The sequence below is a fragment of the Sander vitreus genome, chromosome 2 (assembly GCF_031162955.1).
Source record: "Sander vitreus isolate 19-12246 chromosome 2, sanVit1, whole genome shotgun sequence".
NCBI lineage: Eukaryota > Metazoa > Chordata > Actinopteri > Perciformes > Percidae > Sander > Sander vitreus.
In genome coordinates, this window is record NC_135856.1 from 12,139,953 (window position 1) to 12,155,275 (window position 15,323).

At 40.3% G+C, this 15,323-nt stretch overlaps 1 protein-coding gene across 2 annotated transcripts; it reads right to left on the bottom strand.

The window, feature by feature from the left end:
* Window positions 1-88: 88 nt before the first annotated feature.
* On the bottom strand, window positions 89-12,459 carry tecrb (trans-2,3-enoyl-CoA reductase b). 2 transcript variants are annotated; one of them, XM_078278170.1, is made up of 12 exons: window positions 12,372-12,459; window positions 8,432-8,482; window positions 4,821-4,872; window positions 4,654-4,698; window positions 4,429-4,532; window positions 3,783-3,898; window positions 2,599-2,704; window positions 2,353-2,425; window positions 2,218-2,261; window positions 1,941-1,998; window positions 1,139-1,227; window positions 89-798 (listed from the first exon to the last, which is right to left on the bottom strand). In XM_078278170.1, the coding sequence occupies exons 1-12, from the start codon at window positions 12,384-12,386 to the stop codon at window positions 625-627; spliced, it is 927 nt and encodes a 308-aa protein (XP_078134296.1). In that variant the 5' UTR covers window positions 12,387-12,459; the 3' UTR covers window positions 89-624. The 2 variants fall into 2 exon arrangements, with proteins under 2 accessions (XP_078134296.1, XP_078134290.1); XM_078278164.1 differs by lacking the exon at window positions 12,372-12,459 and having other exon boundaries at window positions 8,432-8,744.
* Between the last annotated feature and the right edge of the window lie 2,864 nt (window positions 12,460-15,323).

The following is a 15,323-nucleotide window of genomic DNA, read 5'->3' on the forward strand; positions in this document are numbered from 1 at the left end:
ATCCTTGTACAAAGCTCCAATATTCAGGGGCTGGAGTGGTGGTGCACAGAGTGACACTTATAATACATAACAGAGCAACGCAACAACATTTTGGTTAACCTTTTTTTAATAAATTACTTCAGGCATCTACAAAATGACATTGTCATGATTTCAAATTTAGATGAATTGATATAAAAACTAAACCGTTGACATTTAACTGAATCTCACCAGATGCAGATTCAGCCTAAAAAAAACAGTATTAGATGACAGAGTGGTTGGACATGATAACATTATTTATGTACAGTATGTCATTGAATATACACTGGGTAGTTTGAAGGCGAATAACTGCTTTGGGAGCTCAAACACACATGTCGGTTAACCAATCAGAATGGGTTTGTGGGCAATTAAAAAAAAGCAAGTGTAGTGCTTCACATTTGCACTCATTACAGGGATGGCAGATGGGAAGCAAAAGAAAATTTGGTTTGGGGGGAGGAAAAGGGTACATGGTTAGATTATTTCAGTCAGTAGTCTACTAAGTTCCAGTGGAGATTTTGGAGGGTGGAAAAAGGGAGAGCACACTCTCAGTTTAGGAGGGGGTGTATTTGACTCCTACAAGCGGGGAGAGCGGCGCGGTCAAGTACTCCTCTACAGGATAAAGGGCAGGATGGGTGAGCGGACAGGAGGGTAGTCACGGAACTCCTTCAGGTAGCTGCGGTGCTTCCCCTTGGCCCACACAGTCATCTGGATGAAACCCACCAAGGTGAAGAAGGCCACCGGCAGACACTGGGTCATCAGCGTGAAGCCAAGCCAGGAGCCCAGCTGCAAGAGGGAGAGGAGGGATGTTACACACAGACTCATACCACAAGAGGGCAGCAGCCGCACGTTTAAAAAAAAAAAAAAAAACTTTCAGTCTTTTTAAACAAACAAAAAAAGGTAAAGTACAATTATACAATAGCAACATGGGACAATGTAATCAGGTGGACTAATTTCCCCAAAGATTAAAACTTCCAGCTGTGCAATAAATGTGTATTCTTTTTAAGCTAACTTTACAATTATCTGCCTTATTTCCAAGCAATCAATGCCACGTTCATGCAGAGAAAACTCTTATCAGAAAAAAAAAACTCTTATCAGCCATCACTTAATGCATAAAACATGTGACCTCATAGGTGTAGTTGGGGCAGGAGACCAGCAGGAAGATCCAGGTGAAGGGGTTCTTGGTTGGATAGGGAATCTTTCTGGTCTTAGAGCCTGGACGAAGATAGCAAAAGAAAGGGGATGTCAAAGAAAGTTTGTTTTTGTTTTGGAATCCATCTATTCGTTCCTTTGACCCGATATTAAAAGTAAACATACTGACGAATGATAGTTTTCTAAATTGAACTTAAATACTATGAAAACTAATGTTCTCAATTATCTTCTTACTATGAGTGATTGGGTACTATATAAACACACAATTTCCTGCCAAAGTATGAGCAGTTTTGGTTATTTCACATGAGAGATTTCCGTCTGTGTTGCTCTGTCTGTGCTCCTCACTCGTTTGAGGTGGGTTGGGCTTAGTTGAAAAAACAAACAAACTGATGTCACATTCTTCTGTGCACCAATTGTTGCTTGTTGAGTCAAAAGGTATGTAACAATGTGTTCAGGGGCTTCAATTTAAAAGCACTCAAATATATTTGGATTGGATTTCAATTGAGTTTTCTTCATGGTTCATGAGCCATGCACACACCGCTCAAGAACTACATTACAACATCAAATATCCTTTTATTTTTTTTAAATTAATTACATACCAACCGTATCTACGACAATTCTACGTCAAATATCCCTGAAAATGAGCTTAAACGAATGTCAGGTCCTATATTACAGTAAAAAGCCTGTGTGTATGTTAGTCAAGTGTGTGTGTGTGTGTGTGTGTGTGTGTGTGTGTGTGTGTGTGTGAGATGTAGAGGTGTTGCAGGTGTGTATACCTGGTGGACGGAGGTTCCGAAGAGCAATGTGGATGGAAAAGTTGCCGATCTGACAGAACTAAGAAAAAACAAAAAGTGATTCAAGTGACATTCAATAGTATGTAGAGCAAAAGGTAATAAACACTTATAAGTCTGGGTGTGCCTCTTATTTCATACTTCTGAGATGACAAAGAGATTAAAAACTAACAATGACAAATGTTTTTTTTATTATTATTTATTAGTCAAATAATGAAGGATAGTTTACAGAGCTAAGTCTTAAGGATAGAAAGATTCTCACCAAGAATATGACGAGAGCCAGTCTGATTTGTTGCTCCCCATAGACTACAACAAGACACAATTAACAAGAGTAAAAATGAAAAGAGAGTTACAAGAAATGTTGGTATATGTGAGTGGTTGGTGCATGCATACTCACTGGGTGGTGTGTACAGTGGGTGGTTGATGTAATAGGCCATCCATGCTGCAAAGCCCCAGTAGTAGGTACAGTTCTGAATGAAACAGCAACATTGTCACTTACAGGCACTCTTTTTTTTTTTTTTAAATCACAAACTGAATAGCTAGTTATTCATCTTTTACTCCATAAAAAAACCTACATTACACCTTTGCCCATATTAATGTAAGGCAGGCTATGACAGAGCTTAAGTGGTAGAATGCATCTCACCTTGAAGATGTTGCGTAACGGCATTGTTCCATGAGAGAAGCGATGGACAAACAGCGTCTCCAGCAGCCTCTTAAAGAAGTGGAAAGAGTGACACATACAGGCGAGACTGAAAAAAACAAAACACAAAACACACGCGTTAGCTCTACTAGTTATTAAAAAGAGGATGCAGGTACATGGCAGTTTTATCATCCCATCCAAAAGCTCTGTCCAGATAGGATTTTAAGGGCCACATCGATATGGAAAGAGAATGGCTTAAAGGTCCTATGACATGCTGCTTTTTTGGATGCTTTTATAGAGGCCTTAGTGGTCTCCTAGTACTGTATCTGAAGTCTCTTTCCCGAAATTCAGTCTTGGTGCAGAATTACAGCCACTAGAGCCAGTCCCACAATGAGCTTTCTTTAGTATGTGCCATTTCTGTGTCTGTTAACTTTAAATGCTATTGAGGAGGAGAGAGGGGGGGCAGGGTGGGGGTGTGGCCTTGACCAACTGCCACTTTACTTGTTTGCAAGCCATGATGTCTTTTAGTATCAGATCAGTGTGCTAGAAATAACTGTTTGAATTTGTAAAAAGCTGAACTGAACCGAACCAGACTGCTTGGTAGAAACGGGGATTTGGACCATCCCAGTTTCTGAAGCGCTGCAAATAGGAATGGCACAAGTTAACTCTATCAAATGCTTCTCCACAGTGTCTAATTTTATTAATTGACAGCTGCATTACTTTTGATCACTTTGCAAGTGTTGGTAAATAAATGCCTTCCTTTAATAAATCCGTTGGTCTGGATGTATGGTAGCTAGAGTATTGCTAATAGTTTAGACATTAGTCTGTTGATTAGGAATGGTAACTAGATCGATCAGTGGGATCTCCACTGGGTTTTAACTAACGATGAGTTTGGAGGTGAGACTGAATGTGGCCTATATTCTATTGAACAGTGGTGATATGATTGACCAGAAGGGAAGACATCCAGTCCCAGAGCATTGTTGTTGGCTAAAACTTCTACCTACAGACACAACACTGGTATCCATCTTTTTCAATCCAACTCTTAGCAAGAAAGCAAATAAGCGTATTTCCCACTATTCCTTAAAGTTGAGACAACTTAAGGAGGACACAATTGCTCTCTGGGGGACGAGACGACTCTACCTAACTACTGTATATAAAGTTTGTGAAGGTGTGTTGGAGACACTCACTGTACGACCCAGTGTTTACTGGTGGTAAAGTCATATTTGGGTGCGTAGATGAAGGGAACTCTGAAGTAGAACATCAGATAGAGGACCAGAGGACCGGTGTACTCCGTCAGAAAGACCTGAAAAAGGTAAGCAGGACGAGATAAGTCAGAGCCTTGGTAGTCTGGCTCAACGGGTGTACATTGCTGGGATAAAGCCGGACATTTGGCAGGTCTCCCACTTGCCGGGTGGTCCCTTCCCCCTCGCTATCTCTGCTATCGGGCCTTAGTGCCGCCCAGGACAGTTGTGATTGGTTTAAAGAAATACAAACAAGCCAGAGCTTCTTTTTTTTCCTATCCCGGAATAGATAGGTGGTGTAGCCAGATCATACCGCAGCACTGACACAGCGCTGTGGAGATAGGTCTGGCAATGTGTGACTCACATTAAATATACTGCTTTATTGCTGTGTTCGAAAGATAAATATATCATATTCCTTGTCCTTGTTCTGTCTTTCCTGTACCTGCCTCTCCCAGGAGAGCCAGTACAACACACATACACTTTTTACCCAGCGGGAAATCTCAATATAGCTCTCCTCGATCCCACTCGCAGTCTGATGTACGTGAGCTTGTCAGGACTGTTGGACTGTGACAGCATGACATATTGTACTCACTGTGACCCAGCTGATCTGGGCTCCCAGGTCTCTGAAGTAGAAGGTTGCCGTGGTTCCCACAGGGAGATGCTGCAGAACATCCTCATCCTTCAGAGACTTCCCCTCTGAAACGCACATACGCTTACTTAATGAGATGCACAGTAAAGTATGAGTTGATTGTGGAGAGAAGTAGTACTACATTCACTTTAAGTATACTGATAGACGATCACACTTTGGCTGACTTACTGGGGTCGAGGCGAATGGACTGCCTGGCTGGGTACCACTGAGGATCTGAAACGGACAGATAAATACGTCACAGACATTGAGAATATTTCTATGTTCAGCTTCAAGATTAGCTTGATGTTAAATCAGACTTATGAGGCTTTAGACGCCTGCAGAGAGATGGCACTCACGGCTCTTGTGGAACATAGACTTGATCTCTCCGATAGTGGCATTTGGCTCGACCTTTAAATAACACCACAATAAATAAGTGGAGGGACATGTACACACACACACACACACACACACACACACACACACACACACTAGCCCTGTTTTCCATTCATGATGGTGATTAGTTGTAAATTTAGCTCACATACCCCATAGACGTGGTTTATTTAAACAGCTGGTATTAGGGTTTCAAAGAGCACACACACACACACACACACACACACACACCCCCCCCCAAGCACTTACCTTGGAGAGTGGGCCACAGGCTCTGTTTTAAGTGCAAGTTAATCTTACATAAAAATATATTCCAATGAGCTCCATGCAGTGAGGTATTCACATTTCTAATTTTGTAAACAAAAACACAGTGGTATTGGATCAATATGGTATTGGCACATACTCCAGGTAGGTATTGTGTATATATATATATATATATATATATATATATATATATATATATATAATGTAATTGGTGCATCCCTAATAAGGTCCAGTAACTGTGGCAGTCTGCATGGAAATATATAGTTTTGACCCGAGTTACAAAAACTATGTTTCATTCATAATGACCTTATCAATATAAAAGATAACACCAGTTTTTCTGCATGTTTTAGCCCATTTATTACACATGGTAGTAGCTACTTTATATTATTAAATAATATAATTAAAAAGATTTACTCATAGACCAGTTTATGAAGCTTTGACATTTGGATTAGTAGATGCCTTTAAACAATGTTTCATGCAACCACTGATATCCATTCATTACTGAAGGTTACAAAAATAAACTTGGAGAGTGAGAGATGTGAATACTATCCCTTCCTTCATTATGTTGTAAATGACAGATGGCCCGTCTTGTACACGTTCCAAGTCACTGCAAGTTATTGAAGTGAATGGAAAGCGAAAATTCTGACAATTCCTTATGAAAACAAACTATGCAATACATTCTGCACATTACATAACTAGAATATCTCAGGCATCCACATCAAATTTCTCTTAGGCCTCTGACATTTATGAAGTTGGTGACAGGTTTCTCAAAACATTTTAGCAGTAAGCCTATATTTCCCTGCTGGCCTGGATTAGGGGAGCTAAGATGCTTCTGTGAAATGTATACCAGTATGCAATCACACCGTCCAAGCAAAGGTGTGACATAGGAGGACACTTAAGCTCCTTCTAGATGAGCTCATCAGCGTACTGTACATGTAGCTGTGTGAAAGACCAGATATCACTAAATGAAATAATATAGCACATACTGTTTAGCAAGTTTGTGTCTCGAATGTGTTTGCTTTGTTATAGAGCATTGAGTTTGGCCATACTAAGAATCAAAGGCCAAGACATATAATCAATTACACAAACCAACATTGTTCAGTAGTAACGGTGTGGTAGTGCTAGATTATTTTAAAACTAACGCTTAAATGAAAAAGCCTAAAACTGTTACCCTTATTATAGTATTTTAGGAACTTAAAGAACTAGTATTTTCTGTGAGGAAAAGTTCCTCAAACATCGCGTGACCCATCTAAGGTAGACTGAAGCAGTCTGCTGCTGTAATAGACTCGTCTTCTGATCACGTTGTCCAGAGGACTACAGGCCATTTTCAGCATCATGACATCACTTAGAAACCGCCTCTCTGTAACCACTGCTGCCCCCTCTTTTTTTTTTTCACAGGCTTCATTCAGTATTGAGATCACGGAGTCTGCCCTAGTAACCCTGACAGAGTTTTATTTCTAACTCAGTCTGTTAGTTTAGCTCTGCTGCCCTACTTCAGGAAACCAGTCCCCCAAAATGCCCTTTATCCAGTTCCAGATCTATATCTGTCAAACCTCTAAAACCTGCTCTCCAAAAGGTGTTAAGATTGCGCATGATAACGCCATGGAAACTCTGCTAAGCCAACTACAGGGTATAATCCAACAAGGATAGCACTTTATACTTGAGAAGCAGGCTTTGATAAACTGAGTCTGTCCCGGCTGACAGACTAACCCCACTGTAAACTTGGCTAATGCAACTTTATACACCAACAGGCCTCAACACCAACAACACACTTAACCCTCATAATGCAACAGTACTGAGTTACAGGCCTGACAGTAACAAATGGAAGCTGTCTAACACAACAATAACAAAGTTCAAATTACTGTAAATATACCTGATAAAACAATGAATTTCAAGGTCCTATCAAAATAATGGTGGCTAATGCAACAGTGATACTCTTAAATCCTGACTGTTAACACAACTTAAGTCCATCAGTCAGAATCACATTTACCTTTTCTGACTGTACTGCAAAACTCGTATTACATCTGTGACTAAACCACACGACATTTACACTTCACATTACAGCAACATGGTTCAACCTTAATGAGAGCGGAGTACTTCTAGTGATGTTAAATATCCCGCAAACCATGAAGGCAAAGCGTTAACTTGCCGTGTCTCATTTTTACTCTTCTATTTCCAAAACAGACAAATAACTATTAGTTACAAAACAAAAACAAATTCTCTATAGTATATCTATGAGGGACTTTACTTCTACAAACTGCTGTATTTTGAAAAGCTGACAATATATATTGTATGCAAACTAATTTGTCCTGTACCCAACTGGGGTTGGAGTCTTGGAGAAAAACATACGACTGGGTTGAGAGTGATGACTCGTGTTGTAAGAATAGTTCCTTCGGGGAATAGCTCAGTGTGTAGTGTGCGTAGCGAGTGTGTGGTCGAGCGAGATAGAGAGAATGACGGTGGTTGCGCTCAATGTACAATGCAGGTTTCATTTCGTCCATGAATAAGTCCAGTTACAGTACAAGTCATTGCAGAAGTAGGTTAAAGCAACACCAAAGATTCGAATGAGACATAATGGACACAATTCCGCTTCCAACCTGTAGGGGGACCGAAGAGGAAAAGTGCTTTGGTGTTGCTTTAAAGGGTTAGTTCATTTAATCTGTTGTCGTTTCTTAAGTACGTAGTGTAAAAAGGGTTTATAGTGAATTGGTGCAGTCAACCAACTTCTGAAGGCCATAACTAAAAAGTAACAAGCAGCACCACAATGAGATAATATAAAGTGATGTCCCTTTCATCATTCCACATAGAGAAGTGAAGTTTCTTGGTAAATTTTATGAAGTCTCAAAAGTAAAAAGTGCATATGTGAATATATATTTGACTTTAAACTGTATATAATATTTTGAAATTTTTTTATGGATATAAATATGATATAATACCACAAATTATATAATATCATGAACATTATGTAGGACTTTTTCTCTTCTCAGGAGAAGTTCAGGGTTCAGAGACTGCTCACAGCTGCAGTTTCGAGGCCATACAGGTAGGTTGTGGTAGTGGTGTAATGCCTTATGTAAGGTCAACTGTACCTAGTATTATGTCTGCACAAAACAATGACCACAGAGTTTAATCAGCCGCTCTCCCAACAGATTCACAATGAAAAGTCAACTTCACAAAGGTTGGATTTGTTGGAGGGCTGTCGTGTTGGTTTGCACAGCTGTACTGTACAGTTGTTTGATATTTCTCTCTCTCTCACACACACACACACACACACACAGTCCTGAAATCGAGATGAAAATGGTTAGAAATACGTTCTCACCTTGTCCAGGAAGCAGAGCTTGTCCTTGGTCTTGGCATCCAGTATCTCCACCTCAAAGAAAACAACAGCCTTTTTAGTTTTTTTAGCAGGTTTGCGCTTGACTGGGGCTTGAGCCAGCAACGGGACAGCCACTGCCGCCGCCCCGTTAGATGGCTTTTTAGTGTTGGTGGCCTCTAGTGCTAGGGCATCCATGTCCACAGTCCTCCTCCTGCACTCAGTTTTTTTACCTTCTTTCCCTCACTCTTTCGGCTCTCTTGTCTCTCTTCACCTCTCAACTGTCTGTCCGAAATCTACGACAAACCATAGAGGAGCTCTCAGCTGTGGAAATAAATCAGTCTCTCCCCCTGCTTCTCTACCCCTCCCTCCTCTTTTTCTCGGCCATTCTCTTGCTCTCCCGCCCTCTTTGCCCCCCTCTCATTCCTTCACTTCTGGTGTGTTGCTTTATTTAACTGCCAGCCGACCCCTGGAGCGTGGACATACGCCACATGTGTGTGCACAGTTGCATACACAGGAATGCCCAGTATCCTCCCGGCAAACTGTCTGCAGTAGATCATCTGTGTATACCTCAAGAAGGAAACTTCATGAGATACTAGAGCAGTAGCTATTAGCGCAGTAGCTATATTTCAACATAACTCCCCCCTAAAAAAAAAGGACACCTGATGACTCCTGACACCTCTCAACCCCCGGCTAAGTGGAAAGATGGAGGAGAGGTTATATGACAAACAGCAATCCCCCTTTCCTAGTTTGTCCCCCTCTTTTCCTCTCCCCAGCTAAATATAAACGTCTACTGCTAACTCTGCATGACCAACCCTCTCCCTACACCCATCTACGCCTATGTGGTGATGTCATGGCGCTCACTTACACTTAGTGCAGTACTGTCCATCTGTCCATCTACTATATCTACAGCCCTGATGTACCAATCACCAACCCTTGATCACACAACTGAATGAACCAGTTTAGGGTCTTACGCCACACAGACCACATACTTTTTACGGAGTGTGCAGACTTAGAAGCCAGATCTCTCTCGGTCACTCACATGGGGAGTCACCTTTTCCTGCCACCAAGGGGTGATAATACTCCAGACTCTGAGGGCTTAGTTGGGGCATTCCCCTTGGTGAAGCCCACCGCCACTCTTCCACTCTCTAATGACGAACAGTTGGGATTCAGTTTCCATGGTGGCAACATGAAAGTTTAGGCCAGTCATGTATCTATAGCCATGCTTCCAGTCAATTGTGAAGCTAATTTTAAACAAACTTTTAGAATGTCGCAAATAAGAAATGTGAATTATGCGTGTTTCCATAAACTGGAGCGAATAAACAAGTAACACATAGCAGAACAAATGCATTATTATAAAAAGGAAGAAGAATTATGACCAAGAAAGTCATAAAAAATCATGTCCAGGCTAAGGGGGTTTCACACCCCGAGGAAGGCTTATGTCGACACGCGTTGGTGTATTTTTAATGTCTTGCCCTATTTATTCAAGGCCTTTTTGTCACTTTTTGTAACCAACCTTGAGTGCCTGAACATGATTTTTTTATGACTTTCTTGGTCATAATTCTTCTTCCTTTTTGTGAATTGTATTCCCTTCCATGAGCACTGGTGGTTAAAAGGATACCAGAAGCGTTCCTGACACTGACATAGCAACTGTAAAAAGTCGCTATTAAAAAACATATTTTTTCCAATAATGTAGACACGCAAATGTATGCAGCATAACCGTCAATCTTCATACTGTGAAAATGGTATACTGCTGCAACCCTATAGGACACATGACACTACGGTTGAGACTTCGGGGAAATAACCCCATCTCAGTCTTCCCTGTGCCAAGCATACCTACCACCATAGTACCTCCCCCATCTCTATATAAAGCTTCTGTTTGGCAGTCTGTTCTGGTAATGCACTCTGGGGTGAGGGTGAAGCAGGGAGGAATAGGCTTTAATTGTGACAGTGGACTTTAGCTGTTCTTTGCTGTTTTTGCCTGTACCTCTTATCCTAAGGTAAGACACCACTTATTGCAATCTGGAAAGATTAGCCTACTTTTTTTAGACAGATTAACTGGAAATGTCTCTTTGCTCCGAAAGTGCTCTTGTACACACGTCAAGATACTGATGGACAGTCGGTGTGTAAGCAAGACAGATCACTGTGAAGGTGATGCAGCTCTCTGGTGCTATGTGACAACTATCTATGTAATGACCCAAATGGATAACATCTACAGTTTGATTTATGCCCCAAGATATTTTTGGTGTTACATTGTAACTAAAAAAAAATATAACGATTTACTACTTTACTGTTAAAGTATTTCTGTTTAGCTTTAGATTGATGTGGTGTGCCCTGTAAAGCATGCAAAAAGTAAATAATAGAAACCATTATGATTGATTCCACAAAATGGCTCTTACATTTTAACTTAATTTGATTAAAAAAATGTTAAGGAATACATAGAAAGAAATTAACTGAAAGAGCACCTGTCTGCACTGGTTTGAGCATGTATCTTTTAACATGTGTACTGGTTAGGGTGTTACTCACAGTCCACACCCCGGCAACGACCACATTTTTGTGACTTCAGTTAGCATACTTGTTGTAGCTAATAGTGCAACAATGCCTATTTACTGGCTAGTCATTCAGTTTCATTGGCCACATACACAAAACATTTTCACCCACATGGTTGCATACTGGTGTAACTCAATATGCTATTACCGTAGCCGTGTATTCCAACTGCAAAATGCACCATGGTCACATGCCATATTCTGTAAGTTTTTCTTCCACCTTCACAAAATTTTAGCACTCACAATGAATAATAGTTACAATGTGGGAACATAGGCCTGATTATAACACAGTGGCTTCACACATACTTCAGAAATGTGCAGGCTAGTGGTATTCAAATGCAGCCAAGTGTATGGAGCCAAGTGTATGGCCAGAAGGTGTTAACTGAAGATACAGGTTGTGGCTAATGCTGTCACAATGCGTACTTACTGGCTTATCATTCCGTTTCAATGGCCACGGCCATGAAAAGGTAAGTCAAGCAGATCAGTTAGGGGTCGCAGGAAATGCCTTCTACTGACACATTGGCCAGTGAAAACAAAGTCCAACATCAGTGCAACTACTGAATGAAAAAAAAAAAATTAATATATATATATAAAATTTTATATATATATATTTCATGATTTAAATGTTGTTTCACCCCTCATCTGCAACAGCAACATCTGTCAACAGAAAGAAGAGGAACCGAAGAAGCACTGGTTGGGTCAGTTTCTGTCACACTAGTTCAAATCCTGTCTGATGGGTTTTGGAAATTCGTTTTGCCAACCTTTAGAGATGCTTTTACTGTATCGAGGAGTACAATGGTTAAGTGGCATAGTAATCTTTCACATCAAGTGTCAAGTCTGGATGTTTTTGAGACAGTTAAACAGAAATCTGTTTTTTCTTTCTAAGTTTCTGCCATCAACATAGGGTCAGACTGATGCTGATGCTGCATTAAATAACACATCACATCCAAGCCATGACGGTTAATTTAACAGGGTTTGCGCACTGTTCACCTGCATTATTGGGTAATAACAATGATAAGAAGCGCCATGCGCCATTCCAGTCAGGCGAGAAATATCCTGAACTGGGCTCTGTGTTCAGCTAACATCGAAATTCAGCGTATCGAAGACCTAACAATTACAGAATGCAAGTGTAATTCGCCATAGGCTAACTGTGGGTGCAGCTTGACTTTCAGGAACGATATTAGCCGATAACCGTTAATTCCCGTACACGAGAGGCCACAAATCCCCTGGTCATCGCAACCAATATGCGATCTTTACTGCACATGTTTAAAGCTCTGACTGTTCTGGTGGAATTTACCCTTACAGAAATCACAGGAAACCCCTGCATTGTTCTGATTAATTAAATTGTAGCCCCATAAAGCGCCCCATTGAAGGTTTAGACTTTCATAGACACTACTTACCTCGTAGTGCTTCATCTTGGCAGCTTGCACCCCCTTCCTTAATATTTGAGACGAGTGACAGAGCCGCTTCCAATCAGCGGAGTAATGTGCGACTGCTGAGGCCACCGTAGGCGGGCACTACGTCCGTGCAGCAGCCAATCAAAACCGGCAGACTTCAGACACTATCAGTGCCGTAGCCAATAACATTTGAGCAAACAGAGAGGTCGCAGCTTTGCTAACCTACCGGTCATAGGTAGGCCTAATTTGATTATCCATGCATTGCTCTTTGAATGGCAGCTCTGTCCATTTGTGCGCAGGTTTACCGATCCAACCGGCGACGACACAATGTGGACCACTCCTCCTAAACTGTATGGAAAATGTATCTATCTGTTGACTTCTCCCAAAAGTTACTTCCAAGCTGAATGCCATTATTTTTCCAATTTCTTTTTGCATCTCTTTCTCAAGTTCATGCTACTACAGTATTTATGTACTTCCCCCCACAATTGCACAATATGTAATATCTTTGTTTCTATCTTATTATCTCTCACCCTGGACACAAATTGTGTGAACCCTTCCCCTCTGGCGGTAGGCTGTGGTCCATCAGGACTAAAACCTCACACCACAAAAACAGTTTCTTCCCCTCTGCAGTCTGCCTCATAGACCCCGGTCTGCATACATAAATATGTTTTTATGTATGCACCAAACCAAGGGAAATACCTGGCAATACATCTTTTTTTTCTGATTTCTGATTTGCCTTTTCTTGTTAAAATGCATTTCTGTGTATATTCTGTTTTCCTCATGCATAAATTGTCCTGCTTAAATAAAGTTTGCTATTTGCCTGGTACGTTGTCTCTTTATAATCCTTCATAATCTAAAACAAAAAGCAACACTTATTCTAAAGAAAACTGTCAGGCTATGAATTGTTTGCAGTAGCAAAACAACACACATTTAAAGGAATAACATTTTTGGCACACCCCAAACATAAAATGATGTATTCCCATACAGATAAAACCTGGCCTGCATGTCTTATATCTCCAAAAGCGCCATAATTGTCTCAACTCTTGTTGTCCAATACACTTACATATATAGGGCTACATATGCATGTAAATACTTTACATTGATTGACTAAAATGTGCAAAAGCAAGTGGCATAATAGGCATTATGGCCTTTCTAAAAGAATGTTGCTCTGAACTCCACCTTAAAAAAAATGTAAACTGGCAAAGCACTCTCATCCCTGAAAAACAGGTTTTGCTTCACTTAACAGAGACAAGTATCTCAAACAAATAGTGCAGTCACCATTGGCAACACCCCAATTACCAGAATTGTTGTAAAATTAAATACAGGACAGCTAAAGAAAACCTAGTGAGGTTCTTTTGTGGTCTTCATGTGTTCGACCATTATGAGTGTGTAGAGCTCTTTTTTAGAAGACATATTGTCTATTAAGTTACATCCAAATGCTTGTTTGTTTTATTTTATGATTAAATTACCCAAATGATGTATAAAGTTGAGTGATTGCTCTCAGTAACTTAGTGGGCACTATTTTCAATGTGAACACTGCTAAGGGTGTTACCTGCCCCAACAAATCTCTGATAGTGTAAGCTAAAGCTTGTACATGCATGTTGTACATAGAATCTGAAATGCTGCCTTCAAGTGCTACTCGTACACGTCTCCTGTCTTTGCACAACTTGCAAAGCAGTGTTACAGAACATGAATCAAACAAAATGGAAATATTGTCCAATCCAAAATTATTCAAAATCAAAAGTTGTCTCCTGAGTCTTAGTTTGGTTGTATTATATCTGGTTGCATAAATCACGCAGTACGATGGTCAAACTGAACCGCATTACAAGCACAAATCTGTTTAAAAAAATCTACAAATGCAAAAACACAGGCTATAAGACTGTATGTCTAAGCACATTAGCCTATGTAGCTCCTCACTCTATGGAAGGTCCAAGGCAGATTCTAATCTATCTTTCTAAGCAATATTTTGTTCTATGGTTTTATTGCCTGATCAATTTCCATACATCATTTTTAAGCCATCTTGCATGTACTTGAAAACAGATTTAGACAAGACATATAAAGGTGACATTTGTACCTCATTAAAAGTATGTATGTTTTACTCAAGTCACAGGTCTAAGAAAAGTGATCAGATGGGGAATATTTGTTGTGAAGAACATTGGCTCCCCTGAAGGTAAAGTGCCACAATGTTATGCCCTACATGTCCTTGTTGTGCACCACACTACCAGCCAGTATGCAGGGGATTTAGTAATCTTGAATCTGGGCCACTCCCAAGCATAATAAAAGCTTTTCCCAGCAATCTATCCAGGGTTCAGTGAGAGGAGTCTTTTTATTCTTGAACAAGGCTTGCCCAACAAGTAACTGTTTCTAGGCTATTGTTTATTGTGGTTTATTCATTGTTCATAGCATTAGCTGGGACTGCTTGTGATGTAGTACGCCATGTCAGCAATAGCAATGTCCATAATGGGCATGTACATGTACATACATGCATGGAATTGTTGATGTAGCCTACTTGCTTTTTACTTGAGTGTTTTCATTTTAGGCTAATTCCACTACATTTATTCGACAGATGTTGGTACTAAGTAGGCTACTATACAGATTAAGATTTTGCATACAAACATATGATCAGTATATATAGGCCTAACGTTACATGTTAAATATCAAAACAGTAGTTTCCTAAATATTTTGCTTGTAACTCACAAGGGCAAAAAAAGGTCATTTTACGTAGGCTACTACTTTTACTTTTACTCAAATAGAATTTTGAATGAAGGACTTTTTATTGTAATGGAGTAGGCTACTTCCACACTGCTGTATTGGTACTTTTACGTTAGTGAAGGGTCTAAAACAATTACACCAATGTGATAGCCATATCGAGTTTTGGGAGACTGATAAGGCAAGGTATGTTACTGCACAGAAATAATTCCGACAGCCCCTGAAGGCAGCACAACGTCGATGGGC

Bases quoted from the DNA above. Each gene is read 5' to 3' on its own strand.
- tecrb (XM_078278164.1), bottom strand. From the start codon at position 8,623: ATGGATGCCCTAGCACTAGAGGCCACCAACACTAAAAAGCCATCTAAC. The intron at 4,873-8,431 runs GTGAGAACGTAT...TGTTATTTAAAG, and splicing joins AGCTCTGCTTCCTGGACAAG to GTCGAGCCAAATGCCACTAT. The intron at 3,899-4,428 runs GTGAGTACAATA...TACCTTTTTCAG, and splicing joins CCCAGATCAGCTGGGTCACA to GTCTTTCTGACGGAGTACAC.